Here is a 27,798-nt window from a genome sequence, read left to right as displayed (position 1 = left end):
CGCTCCAACCGCTCGATCTCAGCCGCTTAGCGTTTGAGAACGCGCGGATCCGCTTCGCGTTTGCGGACCCGCTTCCAGTGTGAACGCGCCAATATTCAAGCTAGCACGGTACGGAGAAAATCTACAAGAGATAAGCCGGCTTCGCGCTATGAGCCATAGCGAACCACGGGTGAAGGTGTGTTATGTATTGCGGCACACGCCAGTCTCCAATAAAAGACGACGACGAGCACGCTCACGACAGGCAGAGTTGTGGAAGCGCTGTCGGCCAAAATCGCTGGAGTTTGGTCAACTTTTATTGATATTTCCTGTAACTATCACAGTTCCCATCAGGGAAGTTGCATTGAATAGGGTAAATAGTGAGTCGACTTTTTTGTATGACATGAACGGTGAAAGTTTGTGATCAGCTTTCTTCGGTATGAAGTGTTTTAAGACACCTGGTGCTCACGGTGTCTCAATCTGTGTTCTCGAACCTTAAATTCCTTAAAATATATGATTATATTTAAGATAAACACTTCTATTATGTCGCGATCAGTCCCGCTAGAGCTGAAAACTGCTGTTGTTTCTTCGGTTCTTCAATGTGGCAAACCGACAAGAATAGAAAATTATCGCCCCATATCTATATTGCCTGTTTTAGGACACAATTTAGAAAGGCACATTTTTCTTGTAATGACCAGTGTATGGGGAAGTTACCCAATGTCATCTTAGGATTTGTTCCGGAAAAAGGGACGAAATGGCTTAGATGACGTCGCCGATTATTTGCAGTCGTTGTTTTATGATAATATGTATTATTGTGCCCTTTCCTCAGACGCTTCGGACGCGTTTGAAACGGCGAATAATTCTGTTTTGTTGAGCAAACCCTTTAAGTACGACTTCCGCGTGCCTTTTTTTTAGACTTCTGTTGGGCCTCTTATTGTGTCGATCTTAGTGAGTGCGAGTGGGTCTATAAACGAGCACCCCTTTTAAATTTCGGTAATATGGCAGCTGGTCTTGATGATCTCCATGGGTAGGATCAATTGTGAAATATTTCACTCCCGCCTTGGCTACCCTTTTTGTTTCGCCTTCAGCGACTTTGCCCACACTCCCATCATGCATTGGTTACATATGTGAAAGATTTAATAGAAAAGAAAACTTTCACCATGTACCCTCAATTGTATACGTTAGATTTAAAAAAAAGTGTAAAAGTAAGGGTAGAAGCTAGCTTCTCGTTTTCTTCATTCATAGCTGAAGATAAATATTACAACATCTTTGAAGACTTTTGTAACGTTTCACAATATTCGTTTGTTTTTCATGTGAGAAGGAATGCAGTTTTGAGTTGTCGAGCACCTCTAAGTAAAAGCGAAACATTTTTTCCTACGTCTTCCATGCTGAAAATTGAGAAAATTATTAATATTCGTTATATCAGAGTCCTATGGTCGTACCTTAATATTCTTGTGGTCAACGTTTATTTCGTCAAGAATAGACGAAAAAGGCGCTTACGTCAGTGAGTTATGTTTTTATTAATATTATAGCTATATAGCCGCTATTCAAAACATTCAGTTGTTGGATAGAAAAAGTGTGTAAGCCAAACGAAAAGCATAAATATTTTACCACCATCTGTTTTTGCCGCCAGAAAGTAAGGAACTGAATGATCAGCACCATTATTAATATGTCGTTTCCGATTCTTACGTAAAAAATATTAATTCAAAAAGGAGAAGACAGCCTGATACAATCGATCTGATCTTTAGAGTTATGATTTTAGCCAACTCGTACAGTAAGAGGGAGCATATATTTATCTTTGATTTCTTGTACATTACGATGTCTGCACGACAGAAAATTATTACTTCGAGAAAACGTAACCGACCTTTACGGACGTTGTAGGATTCAGAGCCCGATTCTCCGACCCTGGGAGGCTGAGCTCAGTAAAAGACATCCGACACCGACGACTGCTCGTGAAGACCTCTCCTTCTTTACTTCCCCTAAAAAACAACCAGGCACCCTTTCGCACTAAGAGGGTGCCATTAGTTGATGACTCACCATAAGCGACCACTACATCTCCCCTTCTTAGAGACTACATTTTCAGCAAATGCTTTTTGTGGCGAAGCGTACCCCTTTATTGCTCTGAATAGTCCCATAAACTGCAATGCTTTCCAACTGTCTGCCCTTGCAAGTCTAAACGCTTGGGGTGGGTCGGGGGTCGTCCGCTGCGAGTCCGATAGGGACTTATCGACAAAGGCGGCCCAGTAGGGTCACTACTAATGTTCTGCTGAGCCGCTATTGGGCTTGGAGGCACACCGTTAGCTGGGGGTTGTTCAACCGGTGGCATTGAGGATGCGAAAGCAACCAATCCTCTGCGGTTGCGCTGAAGGACCGCTCCACTCTGGTCAGCTTCCGCCAGATAGCTGCGGGGACGCTGTCCTGGGCTGAGTATACCCTGGCCAGACACTGTTCCGACTGTGTCCACACTCTTTCTCCAGGACGTAACAAAGGCAGCTCGTGGGAGCATGCCGCTGGTTGAAGGCCTGAGCTTGTTTCAGTTTATACAACTCATTCCTCCTTGCCACGCGCGTGGGCGATGGTGGCCGCGGAGGACTTTGATCTTGAGCCCGAGGAAGCCGTGTCCTCAACCGACGCCCGAACAGAAGTTTTGCGGGGCTGTTTCCAGAAACACCGGGGGTGCTGTAACACGACTTTTGTCCGGGCTAGTTGGTTCTTACTAGACATGATTAAAATAGCGCAAACTTGACAAGGACAACAAAGAAGGCACACGTACAACAGGACTGGCGCTTACTTCTAAGTTTATTTCATCATCAACCAAGCAATCTATACCATCGCCAGCGAACATAAAAACCCCAAACCACAAAAAAATAGTTATACATTAAGAATGTATGCATGCCACGCGCCTTTCTTCAGATAAAGTCATAAAGAAAATATAGTTCTTTGTCAATGAGACACACCGACGGCATGCTGACGCACTTGTCTCCCGCTTTTTTGATAAAAAAACAGCAATTTGAGCTCAAGAGGCTCTTCACTCGTAGGAATGCTGCCGCCTGCTCCGGACCCCAGGCCCATACGTTGTCTTTCGACGAAAGTATTTGGAGAGGAGTGGCGACTACGGAGATCTGCGGCACAAAACGCGCAACATGGTTTTTCATGCCAAGTAGCCTTCGCACCCCTGCAACATCCTCAGGCCGTTCCATCGCCTGGATAGACTGAATCTTGCTAGAATCCGGCTTCACGCCTTCTGCTGATACGAAGACTCCAAGGAAGCTGAATTCGGACACTCCGAACACGCACCCGTCATTGTGGAGGGTGATGCCTTTCTTCGATATTCGGGAAAACACCTGGCTGAGCCGCGCGGCGTGTTCTTCATGCGTCCGTCCAAAGACGAGAATGTCGTCAATCATGTTGACGCACCCGTCCAGTCCTTCCAGTGTGCGCGCCATTTGCTTCTGGAAGTACTCTGGTGCCGACGTAAGTCCAAAAGGCAGATGACAGAAGCAGAAGCGGTCAAAGGGAGTAATGAAAGTAATGTACTCCTGACTTTCCATGGAAAGTTTCATCTGGTGAAATCCGGAATTAGCGAGTACTCTGGTGCCGACGTAAGTCCAAAAGGCAGATGACAGAAGCAGAAGCGGTCAAAGGGAGTAATGAAAGTAATGTACTCCTGACTTTCCATGGAAAGTTTCATCTGGTGAAATCCGGAATTAGCGTCCAACTTAGAGTACATAGTCGCTTCACCCAGAAGTCCGAGAACTTGGTCCACAGCAGGGAGCATGTGACGTTCTCGAAGGACGACCTTCTTGAGCTTGGTAAAGTCAACGCGGAGACGGTGACCACCAGAAGCCTTCGGAACGACGACAATTCCTGCAGACCCCGGGTGGGGCCTTCAACCCGACGAATAGCGCCCTGTCACTCGAGCTTCTCCAGTTCCGTCTGCATGACCTCTCGTAAGGGAATAGGTATACGACGAGGTACAATCAACGAGAAGGGAGTGGCTTTGGATTCCAGCCGGATTGTGTACTCATCGGGTAGCGTACCCAGACCTGCGAATAGCTCAGGGAAGTCTGGGTTGACTGCAGGCTTGGTTGCAGTGTAGAGAAGCTTGATGACCTCCAGGTCCTGTATGTCAGAAAAAGCCCAGCAAAGAAGTACTGAGAGACTGGATGACATAAACCTCCTGCTTAGAAGACCTGCCGTTCCACCACAGTGTCGAAGAAAGAGAACGCAGCACTTTAAGTGGGTGGTTGTCCGGTCCAGGAATTGCGTCTTTCACTTTTGACAAACGCTCGGGAATCCGAGAAAAACTATCTGGAACAGCCGTCACCTCGGCTCCCGAGTTCACTTTAAAGGACGCTGTATAGTTGTTCACAGTGAAATCCACGTACTTAGCCCTCTCTCCGGCGTCGACTACAGAAAGCTGCAGAGTGCCTACTTTGGCTTGCTTTTTTTTATACGGGAGAGACAGACCTCTGCGAATTGCTCTTGCTTACGGCAAAAGTTACACTTCGACTTGCGTGCGGGAGAGTCCTGACGAGGATGAGATGAGCGTCTGCAGAATATACAAGAACCAGGCCGGCCCGCAGAGGCGCGAGACGACTGGTCCTTAGCAGTATTGGTGGCATTAGGCCTAGTGCCTCGCCGGTTGAGATGCCCTGCGAGCTTGGTTGCGTCAAGATTGACACCTTGACCTCCTGCAGTTTCGGATTTACCCGTGCCTGCCTTGGTTGCCTTTTGTTTGTCGGCGTCTTCGTCTTGGAGCGCTTGTACCCACTCATCCTTGAGCGTGAGCTTCGGGTTACGTTCAAGACGGTCAGACAGCTGAGAGTCCCGAAGACCTACGCGAAACGATCCCTGACAAAACGTTCCTCGATTTCCGGGGTGCCATAGTTACAGCGCTTGACTAGACGCATCAACTCCGCGCAGAACGCATCTACGGTTTCCTCCGCTTGTTGAACCCGCCGATGGACACGCGACGATTAGCATACTTCGTTCGCGGGGTGGATTAAGCGCTCGGTGAAACACCGTACCACGACGTTTTATGGCGCCTCAGCGGACAGCGAAAGGAACTACAGCACGCGTCGGGCCTGCGATCCCATGGAGTAGAGTAGCAGGCGCACCAGAAGATTTTCAGGTGCTGAAGAAAGACCAGATGCAAAGGCGTAGGTATCATATTGCGATAGCCATGAGGGCCAGAGTTCTGTGTTCGAAAAGTCGAAGCTCTCAGGCTGGCGTAAAGCACAATTCCTCCAAATCGTGGAATCGGTTGTGCTATCACAGCTTGCCATATCCATACTTGGGTAGTAATGCAATTACAGTAATTTAATTACTGTAATTTAATTACTTTTTTTTCGTAATTTGCAATTGTAATTAATTACTTTCGACTAAAATGAATTGTAATTTAATTACTTTCTAGTCAGTAATTGCAAAATATAAGGTACAATTACAATTACTTCTTCAAAAATTTGCGGCGCCGATGGAACCTCTTTGAAAGCGACAGCGCTCGCACAAGCGGTCTAGCTCTCGGTGAAACACTCGCACAAAGACACGCACTCGCACACACGTACAAGATAAATAGCGTTTTATTGTTTCTTGTTTTCTTGCTTACACTGCGGGCTGAGAGGCAATCCTCTTTGGAGCCTTCGTTAACGGCACCGCGTTGCGCCGTCTGCTGTGCGAGCAGAAAACCCTAGCGTAAACATGCCAAAATATTGAAGAGAAACAAAAATTGAGCTTCAGCTTTCAGCCGAGCTTAAAAATTTTAATTGCTTATAAATGTTTTCCTTATTTTTTGGCGTTTTTTTTAGTACTGTCGGATATTTGTATCTTTATATTAATTCCAAGTTTATGACTTGTTGGTTTTACCTCGGATATTATTTGCATAAGCATTTTGGAGACTGACTTCGCACCTGTGAATATTGTCACCAATAGTTCGGGAGCCCCGATTCGGTTCTTATATATTTCTGAGCCATTATAATTTCAACTCAATGTAAATAAATTACAATACCATGACGCTTGTATGTGAAGGAGGTCGTATTAGCGCGTGTGGATTTTAGTTTTATAACAACATTTGTAAAATATTTGTATATGACTAATTGTCGCATTTTTATTTCCCGGGCTAACAAAAGTCTGTCAAAAGTGTTTGGCAATCGATCTGGCGCTTTCCAGCGTATGAACTAATTTATTGTCATTTATTAAAAAATGAGAACGGAGTGCTTTATTGGCCCAAACTGTCAAGTTCTATCATGAATTTAACAAAAAAAAAAAAAAAAAGCACAATACGCGACATTTACGCTGCGATGCTTAAGCCTCCTCAAACATTGGGGCACTCAATGAACAAATACGTTGCATTCTATACAACTCGTTTCAAGTCGTTTAAAGTTATATGGCCCAAATCGGGTTGCTCTCAGAAATAAGTAATTGTAAAGTAATTGTAAAGAAATTGGATCACTTTTAGAGGTAATTTGTAATTGTAATTAATTACTTTCTACGTAGTAGTAATTGTAATTGTATTTAAAATAATTTTGAAGCCAAGTAATTGTAATTGTAATTAAATTACATTTTGAAAGTAATTTACCCATGAATGGCCATATCCCACCATTTTTGACACCATGTAGGTTACAGAGCCTAATTCTCAAACCCTGGGGGCGGAGCTCAGTAAAAGACATCCGACACCGACGGCTGCTCGTGAAGAACTCCTCCTTTTTTTACTTCTAAAGAACACCCACGCTCCCTTCACACTAAAAGAGGGCCATTAGGTGATGACTCGCAATTAGCGACCACTACAACGTGATATTACGAGCGTTAAATGATGATTATCAAGTGATCACGTAAAAACATAGGGAGGATGTTAAGCTTCGCATTTAAGAGTGGGACGCCATCGCGGTATCAGGCCCCGTTTACAAAGCCTTCTCATCTAAACCCGCGCTTGTTCCCAAGCCCTGCAAATGTGTTTGCGTGGTCTTGTCGGTAGCGTCACTTCTTTTGGAGCGCAGCTCTTAGGCGCCCTTTTCCGTGTTTTGCAGTGTCGGCGTTGGCGTAACCACGCTAAATTTAGCGGAAAAAATCACGTCACTTGACCTCAACACCAATTCAGTTCCCCGCTAATTGTAGCGGAAAATTTTGTGTCGTATTGGCACGTGATGGCAATTTTCCCGCTAAATCTGGGAGAGAAACTGAATTTGATCATAGTCGGCGTGACACCAAGTCATGTGACGCAATTTTCTCGCTAAATTTAGCGGGGAAACTGAATTGGTGTCGAAATCACGTGGCGCCAATTTTTCAGCTAAATTAAGTGGGGAAATTGTGGGAGAAGGGGGAGGGTATGCAGGAGAGGGAGGGGAGGTACGGAGAACGAGGATAGAAGGGTACGCAGGAGGAGGAGGAGAAGACGGGGAGAAAAACAGGAGGACGAAATGAGGGGAGGAGGAGGAGGAGGATAGAACGAGGGGTGGATGAGGGGAGGAATGGAGCAGGAGAGGGTATGGAGGAGCAGGAGGGGCATACCCTTCCCTCCGTGTCCTCCCCTCCCCCACGTGGAGAGCTGCGCCCAAATTTCGCGTTACAGAGACTTGTAAACGTATATTTTTTTTTTTTTTTATTTTGAGAAATATTTTGAGAACATTCTTCACAAGATCTGGCGGGAACCTTTTTCGCTGAATTTGGCGGAAATTTTTCCACTAGATGTGGCGGGAACAATTTTAGGGAAATTCGTCAGGAATATTTTCCGCTCAACTTAGCGGAACATTTTTTCCCGCCAAATTTAGCGGGTCGATAGGGTCATGACGTCAAGGCCCCGAGTGACGTCACACATGGCTGGGTAGATTGCATTATGGGATTTTTGTTTCCACCAACGCCGACGCCGGGTTTTTCGTGACACGTGCTCCTAAACGCTATCGCGTTAATACGCGAATTAATTCCATAAACAATTGATGTTCTTTAGCACGTTACAGTCAGATATGTGTTGCTTGTCGTCAAAGTATTCGTAACTCCAGCGACATAAAGAGGGCGCAATCTGGCTAATATGGAGGTCTAAATCAGGTCTTACCATGCCATGCGCCAGCTCACCGCACAACGCTGGAGTATCAGCAAGCAAGCATTTGTCTCAAAATTGTTTGCCCGATTTTTATCCACCACGTTCCGATAATGCGGCCATGTGTTTGCGTAAGCAATCTTCCAGAAAGCTTGACTATCTTCAAGGAAGCGATGAAAGAACTGCCTACGGTCCTTCCGCGGCGCTGGTGAACGTTGATAGGGGCGGAATGTCTGGTTCATGCGGTTGCGTAGGTGGCGTTCTTAGCTACCTGGGTAACAAGCTGGTTCTGCAGTTACGGCAGAGTCACCTGGACGACTGTTCCGTCGCGCAACGCACCGACAACATGTAATCACTAAACCCACAAGTGACAAGCAGAAATCGCGAAAGGACCTGTTCCAGACAGCTTAGTGTTTTCTTGCTAGGTGCCGTCCGTTTTCCTTGAGTCGCGAATACCATGAACGCGAAACCAAATGGAGCGAAAGAAGCAACGAATTTTGCCGGTGGTGTTTTCTTTGCGTATGGTATCAATTCATTGACTGTTGCTCCGTTCCCAAAGTCACCATGCCGCAGGGCATGGTGACTCTGGGAACGTTCGCCAGTTATTTGCAGCATATTCGCTACACCTTCAGCTGCTGTTAGAATCTAGTGGCAGTTACGTTGCCTGAGTTTGTCAATACTAGTAGAAAAAAAGGTTACGAAAAATCCGTGTTCGAGGAGGTATCAGACTGCGGCGATCTTCAAGTTGCTAAATTAGGTATTAGCTTTCCGTGTTTTAAGTAAATATTTACCACATTTCAAACATATTTCTCCACCAATATATGTCGGGTGACTTAAAAAATCGTAATTTCCGATTTAAAGTAAAATGTCGTTGACGATTGCTTTTGGCTAATCTGCCCTCACCCAGTTAATCGCAAAGCAAGCTGTGTAATAAAAGTAGCTAAATAAGTTCATGTCTTCCGGATAATGTGTATGCCTGCGCTAAAGCGCATGCATAGTTCACGCAGTACTTTGAGTTACGGTTACAGGACCGCACCGAGAAGCAACGTGTTTCAAATGTTCTCCAGAAAAGAACTAAGCAGTGACCACTGCGGAGAAAGCGATGGTAGTTTAATTATTCCTTTGTAATCCTCAGCTGTTAGGAATTAGACAGCCATTCTTAAGAATTGGTGTCACTAGCGCACCCTGTTTGATCCTGCGCAAAAAGCCATTCATTGCAAGGTGAAAAAAAAAAAAAGTTGAGAGATGAGAGGTGAACAGATAATTTTGAAATTTAACAAGTGAAGTACCACTGCTAGCTGGCGTTTCAAAGGTCATCATGCAGTAGTGCTAGGTCACCGCGGGCCCGTGCGATGCTCTTAAAGATGAAGCGGGCAGGGGCCGGGATCCCTGCGTTCTGTAGCGCAAGCTTTTGCAGCACGTGCTCTGATCTGCAATGCGCTAACACTCGAGGCCACTGATATTATATATTGCCCGGGAAAATTTCAATGAAGTATTACCGAAGAGTATTTATTTTGTGACTGGTAAGTAAAAGGAAAAATTACATGGCAGACAAAACTTTATATTTTGTGGACAGTACTGAAAGTTTCGCGGTCTTATAGCGGAGGAACTAGCGGTACGTTAATGCTTCATTCAATCATTCAATCAATTGACAGTTAATTTTCAGTGTTTTGTGACGCAGTATGTTCACAAACCATCTAGACTACAGCCATGTTTAGAGTTAGCTCTCATGAATCCAACAGCTTAATTTTTTTATGGATTCTGAAGTCACAGAATACGACTAAGCTATGGTTTCTGTGGTGTACTGGACAAAAGGGGCGCGAGAGCCACACACATATAGACGACGACAAGGAGCACGCTCTCTGATAGAACTGTAGAAGCAGGACTACCACGTCCAACATAATGCTACGTTTTATTTAACAAGTACGTTTTACTGGCGACGAGACTGAAGGACCTACGGCACAGCCATGGCTCACAAGGGGAACATCGAGAAGCATCAAACGCTTGGATCGAGTACATCGAACGCCTAAACAGCCTCTTCGTCATTCACGGTATAGAGTAACCAGACTTACGGCGAGCAGTGCTGATTGGAAAATGTGGACCAGCGGCATACTCAGTAATGCGAGACCTCTGTTCACCAGCCCTACCGTCGGCAACTGACTACGAGATCCTCCTCGAGCGGATGGAAAATTACTACTGCCCAAAACCACTGAAGACCTTGCAACGCTTCTGTTTCCACAAGCGAGAACAACATGAGAGCAAGACCATTGCTGCCTACGTGAGTGCACTCCGTCGCTTGGGCGAGACCTGCGAGTATGGTGCTATGCTCAACGAGATGATCGGCGACCAGATTGTTTGTGGTGTGAGGGACACCAAGCTACAGGACAGCTTCTGTCTACTAGAAACTTGGACCTGCAAACAGCTCTTGAGCTGGCTACCGCTGCCGAGGCTGTCTCGCGAGGAACACTAGAGCTACAATCAAGATCAGCGCAGTCCGGAGTGCAGCCTTGCACGGACGCTGAAGCACCAGGTTCCGACTCTTCCATCTTAAACGCAGTTCAGCGCGGCTCTCCTCAGAGACCTACGCCATCAAGATCTTGTTTTCGCTGTGGGGGTCAGCACTCACCGTCGAAAAGTCGATGCAAAAGCATGCTTTGTCGTTACTGTAAGAAGCGGGGCTACATTGAGAAGGTCTGCATGGCCAAAAAAAAAGAGCAACGACAACGTCTACAGGCAAGGTCGAACGAATCTCATGCTACACACGTGGTGCAAGGAGGCCAAGCCGACATGTCCCCACCCCGCTTTGACGTGTATGCAGTTGCAAATAAAACTGTGTGGCCGTATATGGTGACGGTTACTCTCAACGGAGTTCCACTTGCCATGGAAGTGGACTGTGGAGCTGCCGTATCTATTATCAGTGAAGCCACTTACAGGACGCTCGGAGCAAGGGCACCTCCGGCGTTGACAAAAGATAACCATCTGCTTAAAACCTGAACACAGCAGTGTCTCCCCGTACTGGGAAAAATAGAAGTCGAAGTAGGATTTCGAGGCCACACCCACACACTTTCACTTTTTGTGGGCAGTGGGGGTCATGCCAGCCTCCTCGGACGTGATTGGTTTGAAAGACTGGGCATTGATGTCACAGGAGTCAACTCTTTACGCAGTTTCAATTTGTCCCGACGTTTTCGCGGGAGGCTTAGGAGCACACCGCGGTGAGCCTGTATCAACACCCATCGCAATAAATGCTACGCCGAAGTTTCTTAAGAGTCGGACGGTTCCGTTTGCCTTTCGGCCCGACATCGAAGAGGAGTTGGAAAACCTAGTGAATCAGAAGATACTGGAGCCTGTTCGACATAGTCAATGGGTCACACCCATTGTGCCAATCCTAAAAAGAAACGGCAAGCTTCGCCTCCGCGGTGACTACCGTAGCACTATCAACCCGTTTGTGATAAATGAGACGTACGCGCCTCCGACGATCAAAGACAATCGATCCACCTTAGCTGGAGGCATGTTTTTTACAACATTTGATTTAGCTTAGGCGTATCAACAACTCCGGGTGGAGGACGCAGCTGCGGATCTGATGATAACAAACACGCATAGAGGCTTTACCGCGCGCGGCGGCTAGCTTTTGGGGTGACTTCTGCAGTTGCCATTTTTCAACGCTTTATCGACACACTGCTGTAAGGAATCAGAGGTGTGATTCCTTACCTTGATGACATCCTTATTACAAGAAAAACAAGTACAGAACATGATGAACGTCTGAAAGAAGCATTGCGACGACTGTCAGAGGCCGGACTCCGCTTACAGAAGGATAAGTGTGTTTCTCTTCAGCCAGCATCACCTACCTAGACTATCATAAAGACTCGACTGGTATTCGGCCAACCATAGAAAAGGTAGAAGCTATTCGCGACGCTCCAGCACCACGGAATGTCACAGAGTTGCGTGCGTTTTTAGGAATCCTAAACTTCTACGGATGTTTCCTGCGAGATCGGGTGACTGTGCTGGAGCCGCTGCACAGACTGCTCGCATCGGGGCAAGATGGCAGTGGAACAAGGCCCATGACGAAGCCTATTTACGGGCGAAACAACTTCTCCAGAGCGACAGCTTACTGGTGCACTACGACCGAAGCCTGCCTCTTTCACTGTCCTGTGACGCTTCTCCTTACGGTGTAGGCTCTGTCCTAAGCCACACCATGCCAGGTGGACGAGAAGCACCTGTGGCCTACTCCTCAAGAACACTAACTTCTACCGAGCAAAAGTATGCTCAAATTGACTAGGAAGCTCTGGCTATTGTCACAGGCGTCAGGAAATTTCACCAGTTTCTGTATGGCCGTCATTTCTTGATATACACTGACCACAAGCCTTTGGTGGGCCTAATGCATCACAGCAAACCTATGCCACAAGTCATGTCTCCACGGATGCTGCGATGGAGCCTTCTATTATCGGCCTATGACTACGAACTGGTTTATCGTCCAGGAAAAGAGTTGACTAACGCAGATGAACTTAGTCGCGTACCCCTGACGACCTCGACTGGCGAGATCTGTGGTACACCCATGAACTGCCTACTCTTAGAGGCGACACCAAACCCTCCACTCAACGCAAAAGGAATCGCAGATGGGACCCGCCGTGATCCTGTATTACCTAGGGTCTTATCATGCGTATTGAACGGATGGTCAGCACTGCCACCGGAGGAGTGTTTTCGGCCTTTCGTTCAAAGGCGGCACGAGTTATCAGTTATCAGCTCACAAAAACTGTCTGCTCTGGGGTAGTCGGGTGGTTCTGCCGCCATCCTGTAGGAAAGAAACAATAACGCTGCTCAACAATAGCCACCCAGGTATCGTGCGAATGAAGGGCTTGGCTCGTAGTTATTTGTGGTGGCCCAAAATGGACTCTGAGATCGAAGAAACGGTCAGGCAATGCCTTGCTTGCCAAGAGTCGCGTCATGCTCCCGCGAGGAGCCCTACGATTCCTTGGGAACGCATGAGCAAACCATGGTCTCGCGTTCATATAGATTTTGCTGGCTCTTTGCATAACAAAACATTCCTCATTGTCGTAGACAGCTACTCAAAGTAGCTGGAGGTAATTCAAGTGACCTCAATGACAACATCATGCACGGTATGCCAACTTCGTGCTTTGTTTGCCACTCATGGGCTTCCCGACGTCATCGTGTCGTATAACGGAGCGTCTTTTACTTGAGCAGAATTCGAGCAGTTTTGCTCCCAAAATCAAATACAACAGGTTCGTTTCGCGCCATATCACCCGAGTTCCAATGGACAGGCCAAACGAATGGTACAGACGGCTAAAGAGAACCTTCTTCGTAAGGACTCCAGCGATTGGTCGCTCCGTCTGGCGAGAATGTTGTTCGCACAGCAATCCACTCCCCACTCTGCGACCGGGAAAACTCCGGCAGAGCTTCTCATGAGACGGCAGATCACGACGGCGCTAAATCGACTGCATCCAGACCTGGATGCTGATATCAACGCACGAAGTGAAGATGCTTACAGGAACCAACCGTCGGCTGAAAAATTGAGGCGTTTTAACCCAGGTGATGAGGTGTACGCCTGAAACTACGCATCTGGGCCTGCTTAGGTACCTGGCAATATAGAAGCTGGAACAGGTCCGAAATCGTACATTGTGCAGACAAATCAAGGAAAATTCTGGCATCGTCTCATAGACCAACTACGCGCCCGTACTTTAGCTACTATGGGTGAGTCAGGCGATGTCGAATTCGGCCGAGCGCCGTTGCTAGCGCCTGCCCTACCTCCTTTACCGCCGAGTTCATCAGAGCCAAACATGCCTCAGCGGCGCACCTCAGCTCAACAGTCGCCTAGGCAAGACGTGAACTCACCCCAACGGTGGATGTCAGATCAACAGTCGCCCAGGAAAGAAGTGAACTCGCCCCAACAGCGAGCTCTTCCTCAGCGGCCGGAAGGGGGAAGCAACATTAAGTTCACCAGCTTTATCCACGCAAACGGCACCATCGCTACGTCCAGCGAGAATGGCTTCCCTGTGCGGTCTACCTCCTACAGCGCATCCGGCATCGGAAGAACAAACTACTTCGAGCGATGGAATCTGTGCGTCTCAAAATGAACAGGCGGCGATTTCAACATAATTAAGGCGTTCCGAGCGTGCAAGGAAGCGCCCGCGTTACCTTTCGGACTTCGTGCGATTGAAGGAGTGTGGTGTACTGGACAAAAGGGCGCGAGAGCCACACACATATAGATGACGACGAGAAGCACGCTCTCTGATGGAACTGTAGAAGCAGGACTACCACGTCCAACATAATGCTACTTTTTATTTAACAAGTACGTTTTAGTTTCCCTATTAAAAAAGGAAAATTTATTTATATATCTATATATATATATATATATATATATATATATATATATATATATATATATTTATATATTTATGATTTTGTCAAGAAACATACAAGATAACTTATACGCCATAACGTTATAACTTATAAGCTCTTATGTGACCTTATATGTTTTCATATGTTAATTGTAAATAAAAAAGGCTTCCTGGGTTAGTTTGAGATAAGGCCTGACATCAGCTGTTTGCTTAGAGTGCCATTGGCTTGGTGCTCGTTGTGGGAATTTGTTTCCCACTCGTGCATCACGCAATATTTTTTTTTTGTGATATGGACACCTCTTTATCAGACCGCGGAGTTTTATAGAATAAAAAAATACTATGTTTTCTTGCGGGCATTTCTATAAACACTGAAAATGTTTAGACAAGATTCTGCAAAAATCTAAATAATACACACTACAGTATAAAGGCTTTAACGAAAACCCATGCCACCAGGCGCAAGGAACACGGACGGTTAACAGCTAAAACTCGAACGACTAAGATAACTTCTGTTCTATAGAAATTATGTATTAAGTTGAAATTATATCATCGAAATCATGTGTCACGATTCAGTTGATTTTTTTTGTCTGTTCAATTGATAAGAAAAAAAAACTTGGCCATTCACGCTTGTTGTATTTATACATTAATCGACTAAAAATATTCTGTTCTGGGTAAAATGAATATTAAGTGTGAATTGAAATTACTATATCTAAATATATAGGAAAATATTTCATGATATTGTTAAGTCACTTTTTGGAAATCTCCACGCACATCAACGCTTGCAGGAGCTGCACTTTACATTTAGCCTAATATGACTGGGGACACTCTAGAAGTAAAAGATAGCCTATAGTTAGATGTACTAATTAAAGGAAGTTACAAGGTCAAAAATCTGCAAGAACAGGAAACAAATTCGTTTCAAGAATTCTAAGCTAAATTGTAAACAAACATTTTCATGTTCCTTAACGCTTATTTTTAATCTTTATGCATTTCGAACTGTCAAATATCAACCTATTTTTGTGACAAATTTTTTGCGACTTTTTGACTGTGCTAAATTTCAGCGCATCGCCACCACATGGGAATAACCGTCATAGCCGATAAGGCTTTTAGAAATGCACAAGATCAAACTGGTTACGATCAGCGTTTGTACTTGGAAACGTTTGTAGACACGGTAAGTAGCACGTGACAAATGGTAAAACTATTAATTAGGTTTGCAATCAAACACCAATTTGAACCGATATGCATAGTGTTCTTCAACTCCTGCTGAACCCGGAGGCCCGATGCTTGATCCCGAGTTTGAGAACGAGCAAAATAAAACACTGAGCAAACAGCTAAACCAAGCACGACACTTCAAAAGGAGGCAAAATTGAGGACTGCTTCAAATAAAGAACCTACTCTAAATTTTTTTTCGTTTCACCCGTCGGGTTATGCATCAACTTTTAAAGCTATAAACAGATGGATAGAGTTTTGGCGCAAAGCCAGCTTATTTTCTTTTAAGCGAGATAAAGAATGAAATTTTGATAGTGAAACCGCAGTCAATATAAAGAACGTTGTTATTGTGGTTCCGTAACACGTGCGTTATTTGCCCATACGTGACAAACTTTTTAATATTAATTCCTTCCCTGGCTCGCAGCATATTGACATGATTCGAAATATGTCTTTTTTTTTAACTCCGTACTGTCATGTAGGCATGCTTTACATAGACTGGGATCACGAGCTAGCCTGAGTGATGGCACATTCCTTTAAATACGTGTACTTTGGTTATTGTTAGGACGACAAGATTTGGAGGCTTGGTTGGGTTTTCTTTCAACAAAGCTTCGGCCGTTATTTCTTTTTTTCATCTACTTAGATAGACGTTTTCTACTTCCTTCCCGACTTTTATTGTATCTTGGCAAAGCGTTTCGATATCCGCAGACAGCCTTGCTTGGGTCTCTGCGGACACCTGCACACCAGTCAGCACTGGTGTGCAGTTGTCCGCAGACACCTGAACACCAAGGTCAAGTTCCCCTGAGTCAATCACCACACCAGTTTGCACAGGTGTGCAGATTGACTCAGGGAACTTGATTTTTCTATATGCAGGTCTGTCGGAGTGTTCCGTCAAAATAACGCGTGTTCTTCCTACTACATCAATAATTCAATTCTTACTTTTGTTTCTTCCTATAAATATCTTGATGTTAACCTAGCCAATAATCTCTTCTGGAATATTCATGTCCATCAAGTCACTAAAAGAGCTAATCTGTTACTAGGCTATCTAAAAAGAAACGCTTCGCTTTCTCCTGCGCCTCTAAATCTTCTCGTATACAAAACTATAGTTCGCTATAACCTTGAATATGCAGCCTTTATCTGGGACCCAGGTATCACTTTTGCACCTGCTGTTGAGGCCATTTACAATCGCTCCGCTTGTTTAATTATCTAATTAAAAATCTATCACCGCACAGCCAGCGTTACATGAATGAACGCATATCCATTCTTACGTAAAACCTCTTGTCATAAAAATTATTTCGTTTGTCGTTTTTACGAGATTTATCGCTCTAATCCTAGAATTCGTGAGACATTGTTTATAGAATTATCTTACATATTATCACGGACAAATCACCAGTTATAGGTAGGCATCCCCCCTTGTAACACTTACTTGTTTAATGCGTCTATTCTTCCCCTAACCCCATTGTCTCGATGACTGATGCTGCTCATTTTAACACTGCTATCACTAATTATCTTCTTGCTCCTTAGTAATTTTTCCTATTTTTGTCTTGTTCGTTCATATACTCGTATATTGTTGTGTTAAAAATCACTCCTCTCTGTAATGCCTTCGGGCCTTAAGAAAAAATACACGAAATGAAATGAAATTTGCTTTTCCCTATCGATTGCACTTGTTGCGGGAGTAGTAACTTTTGAACATCTCTGCTCTCCTTAAGTGGTTCACGTTGTTCTAGAACAAACTGATTTAGTGGTTTCGGTGATGTTAAGCAAGTTTCTTATTAGAACCATATGTTTATTTTCAATCATTCAAGAATTACTTCAGATATATTACCCTATTACGCGAAGTATCGTGAGAACTAGCCACTTATACAATGCCCCCTGGCCGTATAACTCACCTGCGCAAATCCACATGAGTGTACATTTAAGAAAAAAATATGTTCAAATTAAAAATCACACTTTGTATTTATTTATAAGTAAACTCAGTTTGCTTCGGTATTTCAGTAGCCTGATCCGCAGCAGCTCAAGCAAAGCAACATTTTAATTGTTTTCGACTATTTAGCATCATCGGCCAGAGCAGATCACCCACGAATATACAATAAGAAAAATCTTTATTCCAGGTAAACCTATATTTCACGGAACTCAGGTGCTCCAACGTCAAGCTCGTCTTAATAGGAGTTGTAAATTCGACTGTAAGTATAAGCAAACCCATATCGGGCTGAAAGTTAAGTTCAAAGCCTATCAAATAAAATAAAATTGAATATGGACCCTTACAAAGCCGAACTCCTAAGAGCAAATTTTAACGCTCCCGTCTATTTTGGAAGTTTATCTTCACTTTTGGCTAGTGTGCAATTACTATTATAATAGCTAGCAAGCATATGATATGCTATAGACTGGGCAATTGAAAGAAGGCTCACAAGAATGTAAAAAAAAAATGTTAATACTTAATACGCAAACAAGAATATAAAGAAAAAATCGTTGATACGGTTACCTGCTTGCTGTTGACGGGGCCTGCAGGCAACCACAGGCAACATGCTGCGAGTCCCGGTTAACATGCCTCAAGCCCTAGAAAAGCCAGGCTTCATAGTGATATAATTTCGCCGATTCATTTTCGCTCGAAAAGTAACTCTGTTCTTTTATCGTATTCACATAGTTTATATAATATCTGTGTTCATTTGCCCTTGTTTCGCTTTATTTTTTGCTTCCCAGCTTTTTGTATTGTACAATTCCGCTACTAAGCTGCAAGCGCGAGCTATTCGCTTAAGGATGCATCTCGGTTGCGCGAGATCTCGATCAGCAGGAATAACTGCCAAAAATAAAGCTACGAGCTCTGGATTCTAGGCTTCAAAAATATCACCATTAAAAGACAATATTTCTTCGAGTACTATAATAAAAATCGTCGGAAAAGCAAGAACTCTCAAATTTACTGATTTTTTTTTTTTTTTTTTGAGACACGTTGGGCTTAGTTAATGCTTGAGTGAATTGAGCAACGGGAACGACAGTTTATACTTTCTCTCTTGTTTTATTAAAAATGACAGCACGTTGGCGGGGCGGTGTCACTTTCATTATTGTTATCACATCAGGTCAAGGCCCGAAGTAGTCATGTGAAGAACTCGAATCGAAAGATGTCACTGGCAGGTTCACAGGTTCTCTGTCCCTCGCCCTTCCCCCCCCCCCCCCCCCCCCCCCCCCCCCTGTCTTACGTTGGCCATCGACATTTCAAGTCTGGGATATCTGGCTCCCAGGCTCAAAGGACTTTAAGACCAAAGGAGTTTCAGATCACATTTTAGACGGGCTGTTTCAACCCGCCGCGTATACAGCATAGTTTATATTCAGTTTATAGAAGCGGAATATATTATCAGGTGCATGGACAAGCCCAAAAGAAACCCTGATAAAGCAATGGCTTCTGACAGTGGTAGATACATGGAAGATAGCACAGGTATTTCCAGGTAATGAGAGCGTTTCGTGATATATGTTTGCTCATAAAATATTTCAGAGCGCGGCTCTTAGGCGCCCGTTTGTGTGTTTCGCAACGTCGGCGTCGGCGTAACCGCGCTAAATTTATCGAGAAAATTGACGAAACCTGACCTCAACAGCAGTTCAGTTTCCTCGCTAAATTTAGCGGGGAATATGACATCACATGACTTGGTGTCACGTCCGCTATGAAAAAAATGTAGTTTCTCCGCTAGATTTAGCAGGAAGTTTAACGTCACGTGACCTCAACAGCAATTCAATGCCACGCTAAATTTGGTGGGAAAATTGGCGCCACATGACCTCAACACGAATTCAATTTCCTTGCTAAATTTAGCGGGGAAAATGACGTCACGTGACCTTAACAGAAACTCAATTCCCCACTAAATTTGACGGAGGATCGAATTGCTGTTGAGGTGACGTGGCGTCAATTTTTCAGCAAAAATTAGGGGTGAAACTGTGAGAGGAGGGTAGGGTACGGAGGAGGAGGATGGGCGGATTCGCAGGAGGTGGAGGAGGAGGGGAGGAGAGGGGGAGCGTAAAAGGGGAGGAGGAGGAGAGAGGGGGAGGAGTATGGAAGGAGGAGGAGGAGGGGAGGAAGATAGGTACAAAGGAGGAGGAGGGGCACACTCCCATCTGTACCTTCCCTCCGTACCCACCCCTCCTCCTCCTCAAGAGCTGCACTCTAATTTCGCGTTACAGAGGTTTGTAAACGTCTTTCATCTTTTTAATGAACCATTCGTGCACGGATCGGGGAAAAGTCATGAATGGAACTGATCAACGACTGACGCTTGAGGTCGTGCTTTTCAACTGAAACTACGCAGTTCAGCCTTTTGGTTGTAAAAACCAGACCACAAAACAAAATGCAGGGTTTTAGAATATTAATCGCTTTATGATAAACTACTAGTTATTCTGCCTAGATCGTTGTAGATGTGAGCACAATCAAATTCTCGCTCGTTGGAATGTTTAAATTGGTAGTTAAAGCCACATTTGTATCTAAACTTCACAAGTTATTCGCGTTTGTAACTTCTAAGTGTAAAATAAAAATGTGTGATTTCGTACCCAGTTTCTATGTCTTCAATGGTATGATTAATATGTCGTTTATTTTTTTTATTAATAGGCTAAAGACGAATCCATATTCGAGATATTCAAAAACACAACAAAGAGCAGCGGAAAGTCTCTCGACCCACATCTCACGCTTGGACTCTTCAGGGAATGGGCAAATAATCAAAGTTTCTTTAACCATAGCGATGTGGTTTATTTGATAACAGGGTATGTGGGCCTTTTTGTGCATTCATATGTAAACCCGCAACAACGGCCGCAATTACTTTCAGTCACCAAGTTTTCGACTTTCTCTTGGCCTACCGACTGGAGATGAAAGGTAAGACATTCTCTATAGAAAAAGGTTTAATATACTGAGTCGCAGAGCTTTCTTGAACGTATTAACTTGCATTCTAACGCCCCGTGTGCAGCGCGCTACGGAATGGCGCGGCGGGCCCTGAGATAGAGCGAGTGTGGAGGTAGTGAACTGACCAATTCGGTCATTGTTTCCGCGAGTTGCGCGACAGCGTTGAAGTTGATTTTTAATGTAGGTGCAAGCATCATCTGGGCGTTCTGCCGTAAGTTTTATGAGAATAATTATGTTTTAAGCACAGGGTCGAATTGTTGGGGCACTGTTCCCCAGCAGCTGTTGAAGATGGTGTAGTAGTTGGGAGGGAGCTTGGTCCCCTAACTCTTCAAGAGTGAGCAGTTGTAATCTGCACTGCTCCGATGAGAAGGCTCGCCTAATCAGTTCTCCATTCAGTGTTTCCTTATTTTTCAGTTTTATTGCCTTAAGACCCTGTTGAGGGAGGCATTACATAAGGGAGTGTCATATTCAAGGTTAGAAAACAAGGAAACAAATTACTACAAAAGAAATAAAGAAAACCTTAGGAAACATTACTATATAAACATTATTGAAACATTTTTGAAATGAGCTGCGAAAAACATTTATGGCCACTGGCAGTTTTTTTTCTTCATTTTTTTTTATTATCCCTTTGTTATTCTTTTTAAATACACAATCGTTGCTTGGACCCATCGCCGCGGAGGCTAGTCGCGGATCCAACATTAGAATTAACCTTTACAATGCGGCAGGCAAACCATACAAATGTACGCAGATATCAAATTACACACAAAAACAATATACATACAAATTGAAAAATATAGACAAGACATATGGTATTGAACTTATTATTTGGCTTGCAAATTAATTAAATACGTCTATAAGGATGGCAAAATATTGGGTTTACATTTGATGTCGGTAGAGATATCATTCCATGCTAGGGCACCATTGAATTCAATAAGCCTTTCTCCATAAACATTTTTACAAGGTGACAAATTAAACAGATTAATTGCTGCAGCCCTCGTATTCCGTAATGGTAATTTAAATATATGTAAAGGAAGTGGGTCGCTAGTTTTTTTATTATTTTAAAGACTGTTTCAGCTATTTTTAAGTTGTATAGGAGGTGTAGTGGCAGCACACCATCTGATCAAAATAGAGGACCACTTTGTTCAGTATAACTAGAATTAGTATAATGAGTCTCACATCCATTTTTCCAAGCTTCTGCGCAACCCATTCCAATCCGATATGTATAATTGAAGAGGTAAGTATTTGAATATATTGGTTTTCGAAAAAAATGGGTTCAACTTTTCAAGGGTGGTCGAGACGTGAGGAAATATGATGGGGCGGGGAAATGAAGGTTTCCGGAGACCCCGGGTTATAGTACGATCTCTGCATGAATGTTAGCCGGTCTATTTTTCTTCGAGTGTCAAGAGTTTGTAGGAATATGGACTATTTTAAAAAAAGAAATGTTATTCCTAGTGTGGTTACGAGTAATAAAACGAGTAGCACGATGTTGGACAGCTTCTAGCTGGTTAATTAAATAGCTTCGATGTGGGTTCCATATCACTGATGCACACTCCAGCTTAGTTGTGACTAGTGTAACATATGCTAAACGTTTAACAAAGGAGTTTGCGAGAAAAAAGATGCCATCTTAAAACTCCAAATATTTTGTTAGCTTGAGAACAAATGTATGCATCTTCGTATGCCCCTTTGCGTAGGCATCTTTGCGTGGGGCTAATAATAAGACATCGAAGTTTCGTCGCAACTTCAGAACGAGCATTGTGGTGATATAATAAAATTTCGTAATGTGTGTTGTGATTCACGCCGTAGAAAACTGGGATCCCACTCGCGCGAACGAAAACTGGGGTTCGGAACATCAAATCTGAGAGACGGCGTTGGACAGCAGCCGCCTGCGCGCTGTCTGGTCCTGTAGCCATGATGACTGCGTTACGATGGCTTGTTGTCGAGGCGAGGAAAACGGTGAACGCTTAAGGGGTATCGTCAGGGACCGTGTCATAATTAATACGCCCGGCCTTACGAAAGTCGGAGAGTTCATGTACTTATGGACTGGATAGCAGAGAAAACGTGAATGGATGTGGCGGTATGACTGTGTTAATTTGTAATACGTGTCTACGAAGTCGTCCTCCTTGCGCCATTCACCTTTGTTGTTGCTATCGTTGCTGTTCAGCGAAAGGGTATACAGGGCTTTCTTTTTCGCTTTCAATGTGGTCAGGTGAGTTATATATATTACAGGGGACTAACCGTCACGATCAGTGAATTACCTATGATTTGTAAATGAACTTTTTAATTTGTGGTAATATTCATATGGTTTTAAACCTTGCTAATCTCCACCAAATACCTCAAAATCCGTAATTTTAAGAAGGTCTCTGACCGCGTGTGAAGCGCAGTAGTTCGCCAAAGTTACCACTCGTGCAACAACCATAAGGCTGATGGAGAAAAAACGCGGATGAGGAGAGAAAGAAAAAATTAAAGCCGTTTACAACTCCTTGTAACGCCGAATTAGAGCGCACCTCTTGAGGAGGAGGAACGAAGGGTACTGAGGGTCACGTGCGCTCAGAGGGTGGGTCACGTGACCTCCGGGGGGGGGGGGGGGGGTCACGTGACCACGGGGGGGGGGGGGGGAGGGTCACGTGACCTCGGGGGGGGGGGGGGGGCAGTATTCGACTAGATTTAGCGGGGAAATTTTTCTGCTAGATTTAGCGGAGAAATTTACCCATAATGCACCGCGCGGTACGCCGACGGCGACGCCGCTCAAGCCGGAAATGGGCGCCTAAGAGCTGCACTCTAAAAACACGAAGTGCGTTCTTTATTTATTTGTTTCAGGGATGGGCAGTATTTAAAAAACAAGTATTTAAATACGTATTTCAAATACTTTGTGTATTTCGAATTTGTATTTAATTACAAATTGGATAATGTATTTGATGTGTGTATTTAAATACTAAAACGTGGGTATTTCATATACAATTCTAATTAAATACAATTTTGTGGGCGAAAATACATCCCTCAAATTTATTGTCACTGTCCAGAGCAGGAAGAAAACTACCTTCTGCACCGAATGCAGTGTCTCTCAATCAAGCACAAGCGTTTAGTGACTTTGTGGTTACGGTGCTAGTCCAAGGCAAGAATAGTGATGAAATCGACGTTCACAGGCAGACTGGCTAAATAAGTGCCTGTGACAACTTGTGATGCTTTCCAGCCTGATTTCCTTCCATATTTTTGCCTGGAACATTCTAAATGCGCGGGTCGTCCAGATTTTCGTAACTGGTGTGAGTTGCAACACGAAAAAAAAAAATTATCTAGCTTGTGCTGCGCGTCTTGGTTGTCTCGGTTCTTTGTTGGTTTATACCAAAATGTAATCGCCGAAAAAAGCTGCTTGAAGCTCTGTACTTTTTCACCTATTAATGATGTCCAAGCTGATTACATTTTTTTGTGATTATATTTCTATTACGTTACTAGAGCCTCGCACACTAACTCCCGAGTGTGCGATGCAGAATTAAAGTGAGATACCCAGAAACCCGTTGCAGGTGCCCTGAAGTTGCTGACGCAAATTTTGAGGAATGTATTTGGAAAAGTATTTGGAGGAGACCAAATACATTTGGTTGTGTTTGTATCTTGTACTTAAATGCTTTTTTAGAAATGTAATTAGATTTGTAACTAACTACATTTTTTACGAAGTATTTTGTATCTGTATACCGATACATATTTGCAGGTATTTTGCCCATCCCTGATTTGTTTATTTTAAATAAAAATGTTGATTCACGTATTTTAGTTAATTGGCCCCCTTATCACGACGATTAGCCCCTACATTGTGTTCCCTTAGCCGAACAACTCACCTGAATAGACTGCGTTAGTGTAGCACTCCGACTTTTTTAAACAAATCTGCAAAGCCTAAAAATACCCTGTATATATAAGTTTCTTTGCATATGTGCTCAAGGACACCTGACATATGTTCGAGATACAAATCGCTCGAACCATTGTGCTAAGTGGTAAATTAAACAATGAATTGTTTGCAGGGTGTTTCTTGTGATTCATTTATTTATCTCAGCCGTATCTTCGTTTAATTAGTCGACTCACAGACACCAAAGGGTCGTGGACGATGGGTAAGAGTAGCAGCCAAGCTTAACTAAGTCTTAAAAGTGGTCACAGTATACGACATACTTCGTCACATTGTTCTTGCTACCCAGCAGTTTTAAAGAAAGCACGTCTAGTTTACTTTCTTCGCGTCATCACTGAGAACACCAGGCTGTCAACAAATTATGTTTGGTCTTGGAGTGAATAAACAAACTCGACTTTTTATAGTAATGAGCCTTGCTTTATAATTGCATTTTTAGGCAGATTCTCGTAAACACAGATTCCGCTGTCGTCACTTGGTGAGACACAAGGAGGGAGAGGGCTCGGGAGAACGTAGCTTCCGCTGCGATAACGAAACGCTTCTGGCTACCAGAAAGAGGGGCAGACTGACGTCAGGTGCAAACCATGTATGGGTTTTGGATTGAAATACAAAAAGTGATGTCTTATAATTTCGGTGACAACATAACTTATGCTGCTTGTTGCCCCAGGGGCTGTGTACTAACCGTGCTCCTAAAACGCGCACATGAATATTTCATCTTGATGCAGCTATTGTATACATGTATTATATTACCTGAAGCTATAATTCCCTATTACTTCTGAGATAAAATGTACAGACAGAGATGTATAACAAAAACTTGCTGACGAACCGCGGCAAATCCCACAAATAAGCAGAACCATTATTTGTTTTAAACATACACGAGATTTGAAATAAAAATATATTTAATCTTTGAAGGCACCAGGAACATGACAATAAGAAAGCTAACCTGAGTTCACCATCACCCATTAAACCGTAATCGTCGTATGAAAACTATTTATTGATCGTAAAAACTAATCACAAATATATATAGTTTAGTAATTTGCATACGCGATCTACGAAGGTTGATTAACCATACTTGATTTTCTAGAAACAAATGTTATTGAAATCGTTTATTTTTATAACTAAGTAGACTGCGGCTGGAATTTCTTTCTGTGATGTATACAATTCTCTGGCCTGTATGGATTTCCGGCAGCCGCATCCTACGCCTTCGGGGTGTGTTCGAGGCGGAGGGTGGCACTCAGCTCGGATGACGGCAAGTCATTTTCGGGCGTTCCCGCTGCAGTTCAACAAATCGCTAACTTGTGAGTCGATATCTTTTCTATAGATTGCTCTTATTATAGTGTTTGGGGGAGGTGCATCAATCAAGATATCATTGTATTTATTTTTGGGCTATTTAAATAAAGCTCATAGTTATTGTAGTATTATTTTAATAAATATTTACTCTCGTACCACTCCACCTTAATATTCTCTAAAACATTCTAAAAATATCCTTTCACATAGAGAATTAAATAAATATGAAGGAAACTGTAAACCAAAACATTTGCAGGTTTCTACTTCAGTTTTTTTAATGTAAAAATGCAATACATACTCTTAAGGTCACTACCAGTTCTAAATTTTATTTTGCTCTTAATATATTTGCAGATTGATAGTGCATACTAGAAATGAAAGATAAGTAATAATTGAATCCACATGCCTGAGTGGATTATGTGAAAGGTGAACGTGACGAATTATTTATTTTATGTACTGACGTTTATTTAAGGATTGAACAAACATGCCCGAAATTATATTTAATGATTTTTTTTATTTGAAGGGACACAATCTACATTATATTGAGCAGCATTTCAAAGCGACTACTCTCTAAAAAACTTGACTGAACTGTCATTATTATTACTGACACTTTTTATATTGTACATATTTAAGCAGCATTAGTATCCGTGCTCACTCTGCGAAATAATGTATTTGATTGACAATTTCCAGCAATAAACTTTTCGCAAAACTCGCTCGTAATTTAAACGTAATGTGTGCCACTTTCTGTCTCTAGAAGGTCACCAGCACTAGTTTACAATATAAACAATTTCATCATAAGGCGCGATTATTTTTAAGTCGGAATGGTAAGATGTATATCCCTGTGTTTTATTTACAGGTTGGGAATTGATTGGGACGATAATAGGAAAAAAGACGGGTGTACTCCTCTGGATGGTCATGTGATGAGCAGAAATGGTGAACCCACCCAGCATCCAACCTTCTCAGAATGCAGCAAAGATTCGTGGGATCAGCAGATTGAGATGTCTCTTCGGTAATATTCTGGTTTTCGTTGCAATGTTTTTGCACTGTATTCACCGGTTGCTATATTAATGCTCCAAAAAATGTGCTGAACTGCATTTGTTTTAATTTATTATTGCTGTTAGCAAATAACCCATTCAAGTTATAGGACGTCTGTCACGCCGATTACACGCACTTACACATATAATTAGGGTTTATAGAATAAAAACGTATTTCAAAACAACGCATATTTTGTTTCTATACTTATAAGTTCGGCAAGAATAAAATCTTATATCCACTTTTCAAAAGATTTCTATTCTATAGACTTTTAGCCAGAGCTGTCACTATCATATAGTCAAAATGTATTCTAAATTTTAAATAAACACTAACAGCGACGGGGAAAACATAGAACTAAGTTCACTCCGTGACACAGTTTGGAGCATCTGTTGTGTTGTGGCCGAGTTGAAATTCCTTAGATCACATTACTTTATATTCCACAGTGCAAATAAAACTACGTTGTTTAGCATGGATTATTCGTCGTAGAGGTTCGCCTTTTTCTTCATCGCTTTATGAAGCATCAAGTACAATGAAAGAGACAAGCACAAAAAGGGGTGCGTCTATTCGATGACCAATCACAAGGACTGATGTGTCCACAAATACATGAGAGTGGGCCTCTTGTTCACACATGTTGCACTAGTATTTTACGTTGGCTAATCAAAGCTCCGGGATTGCTGCAAAATAAACTATCATAGGGTTCAGAAAAAATTCAAGAAATGGCCATCTGAAATTACAATTAAATTTAGATTTATTGTTAGGCAAATCTAGTAACACAAGTTGCAAGTTAAGTTGAAATGGCAAAATATATGAAAAAAGTTGAAATTCTCAAAACAAGAACACTATACGGTATGCAAATTCACTATCAAGTGTTAAATACGTTGCTCTTAAAAACAAGTGTATAGAATGTTCGCTTTCAAAAAGTAACATTGTTTCTTTTTAATTTTATAAATGCCGTACTTAAATTTTCCCACATCCATGTAAATATATTTCATGCCTTAGAAAAGCGATTTCTTTTTCGATCTTGGAGCAACATTGAAACGAAGACGTTGTAAACTTATATGCTTACTGCTCTAAATGTAAAACTGACATCTAAGTCAATTTCAGATTTTTCAGCGAGTTAAAGTTTCAGGCAGGTCGTATTCTCGTACAAACTTCAACACTCTAA

At 43.1% G+C, this 27,798-nt stretch overlaps 1 protein-coding gene across 1 annotated transcript in view; it reads left to right on the top strand.

The window, feature by feature from the left end:
- Nucleotides 1–27,798, top strand: part of LOC115317358 — a 53,672-nt gene that overhangs the window by 14,915 nt on the left and 10,959 nt on the right. Inside the window, exons 3-8 of the mRNA XM_042291307.1 lie at nt 15,417–15,526; nt 17,673–17,744; nt 20,144–20,295; nt 20,358–20,404; nt 25,507–25,615; nt 26,458–26,610. Of these exons, the coding sequence (XP_042147241.1) occupies nt 15,417–15,526; nt 17,673–17,744; nt 20,144–20,295; nt 20,358–20,404; nt 25,507–25,615; nt 26,458–26,610 (643 nt within the window). The remainder of the gene's footprint in view (nt 1–15,416; nt 15,527–17,672; nt 17,745–20,143; nt 20,296–20,357; nt 20,405–25,506; nt 25,616–26,457; nt 26,611–27,798) is intronic.

The sequence above is a fragment of the Ixodes scapularis genome, unplaced genomic scaffold (genome assembly GCF_016920785.2).
Source record: "Ixodes scapularis isolate PalLabHiFi unplaced genomic scaffold, ASM1692078v2 PGA_scaffold2__306_contigs__length_199485367, whole genome shotgun sequence".
In the NCBI taxonomy this organism is placed as follows: domain Eukaryota; kingdom Metazoa; phylum Arthropoda; class Arachnida; order Ixodida; family Ixodidae; genus Ixodes; species Ixodes scapularis.
Note: the sequence above shows the minus strand (reverse complement) of the source record. Positions and strands in the feature narration are given on the sequence as shown.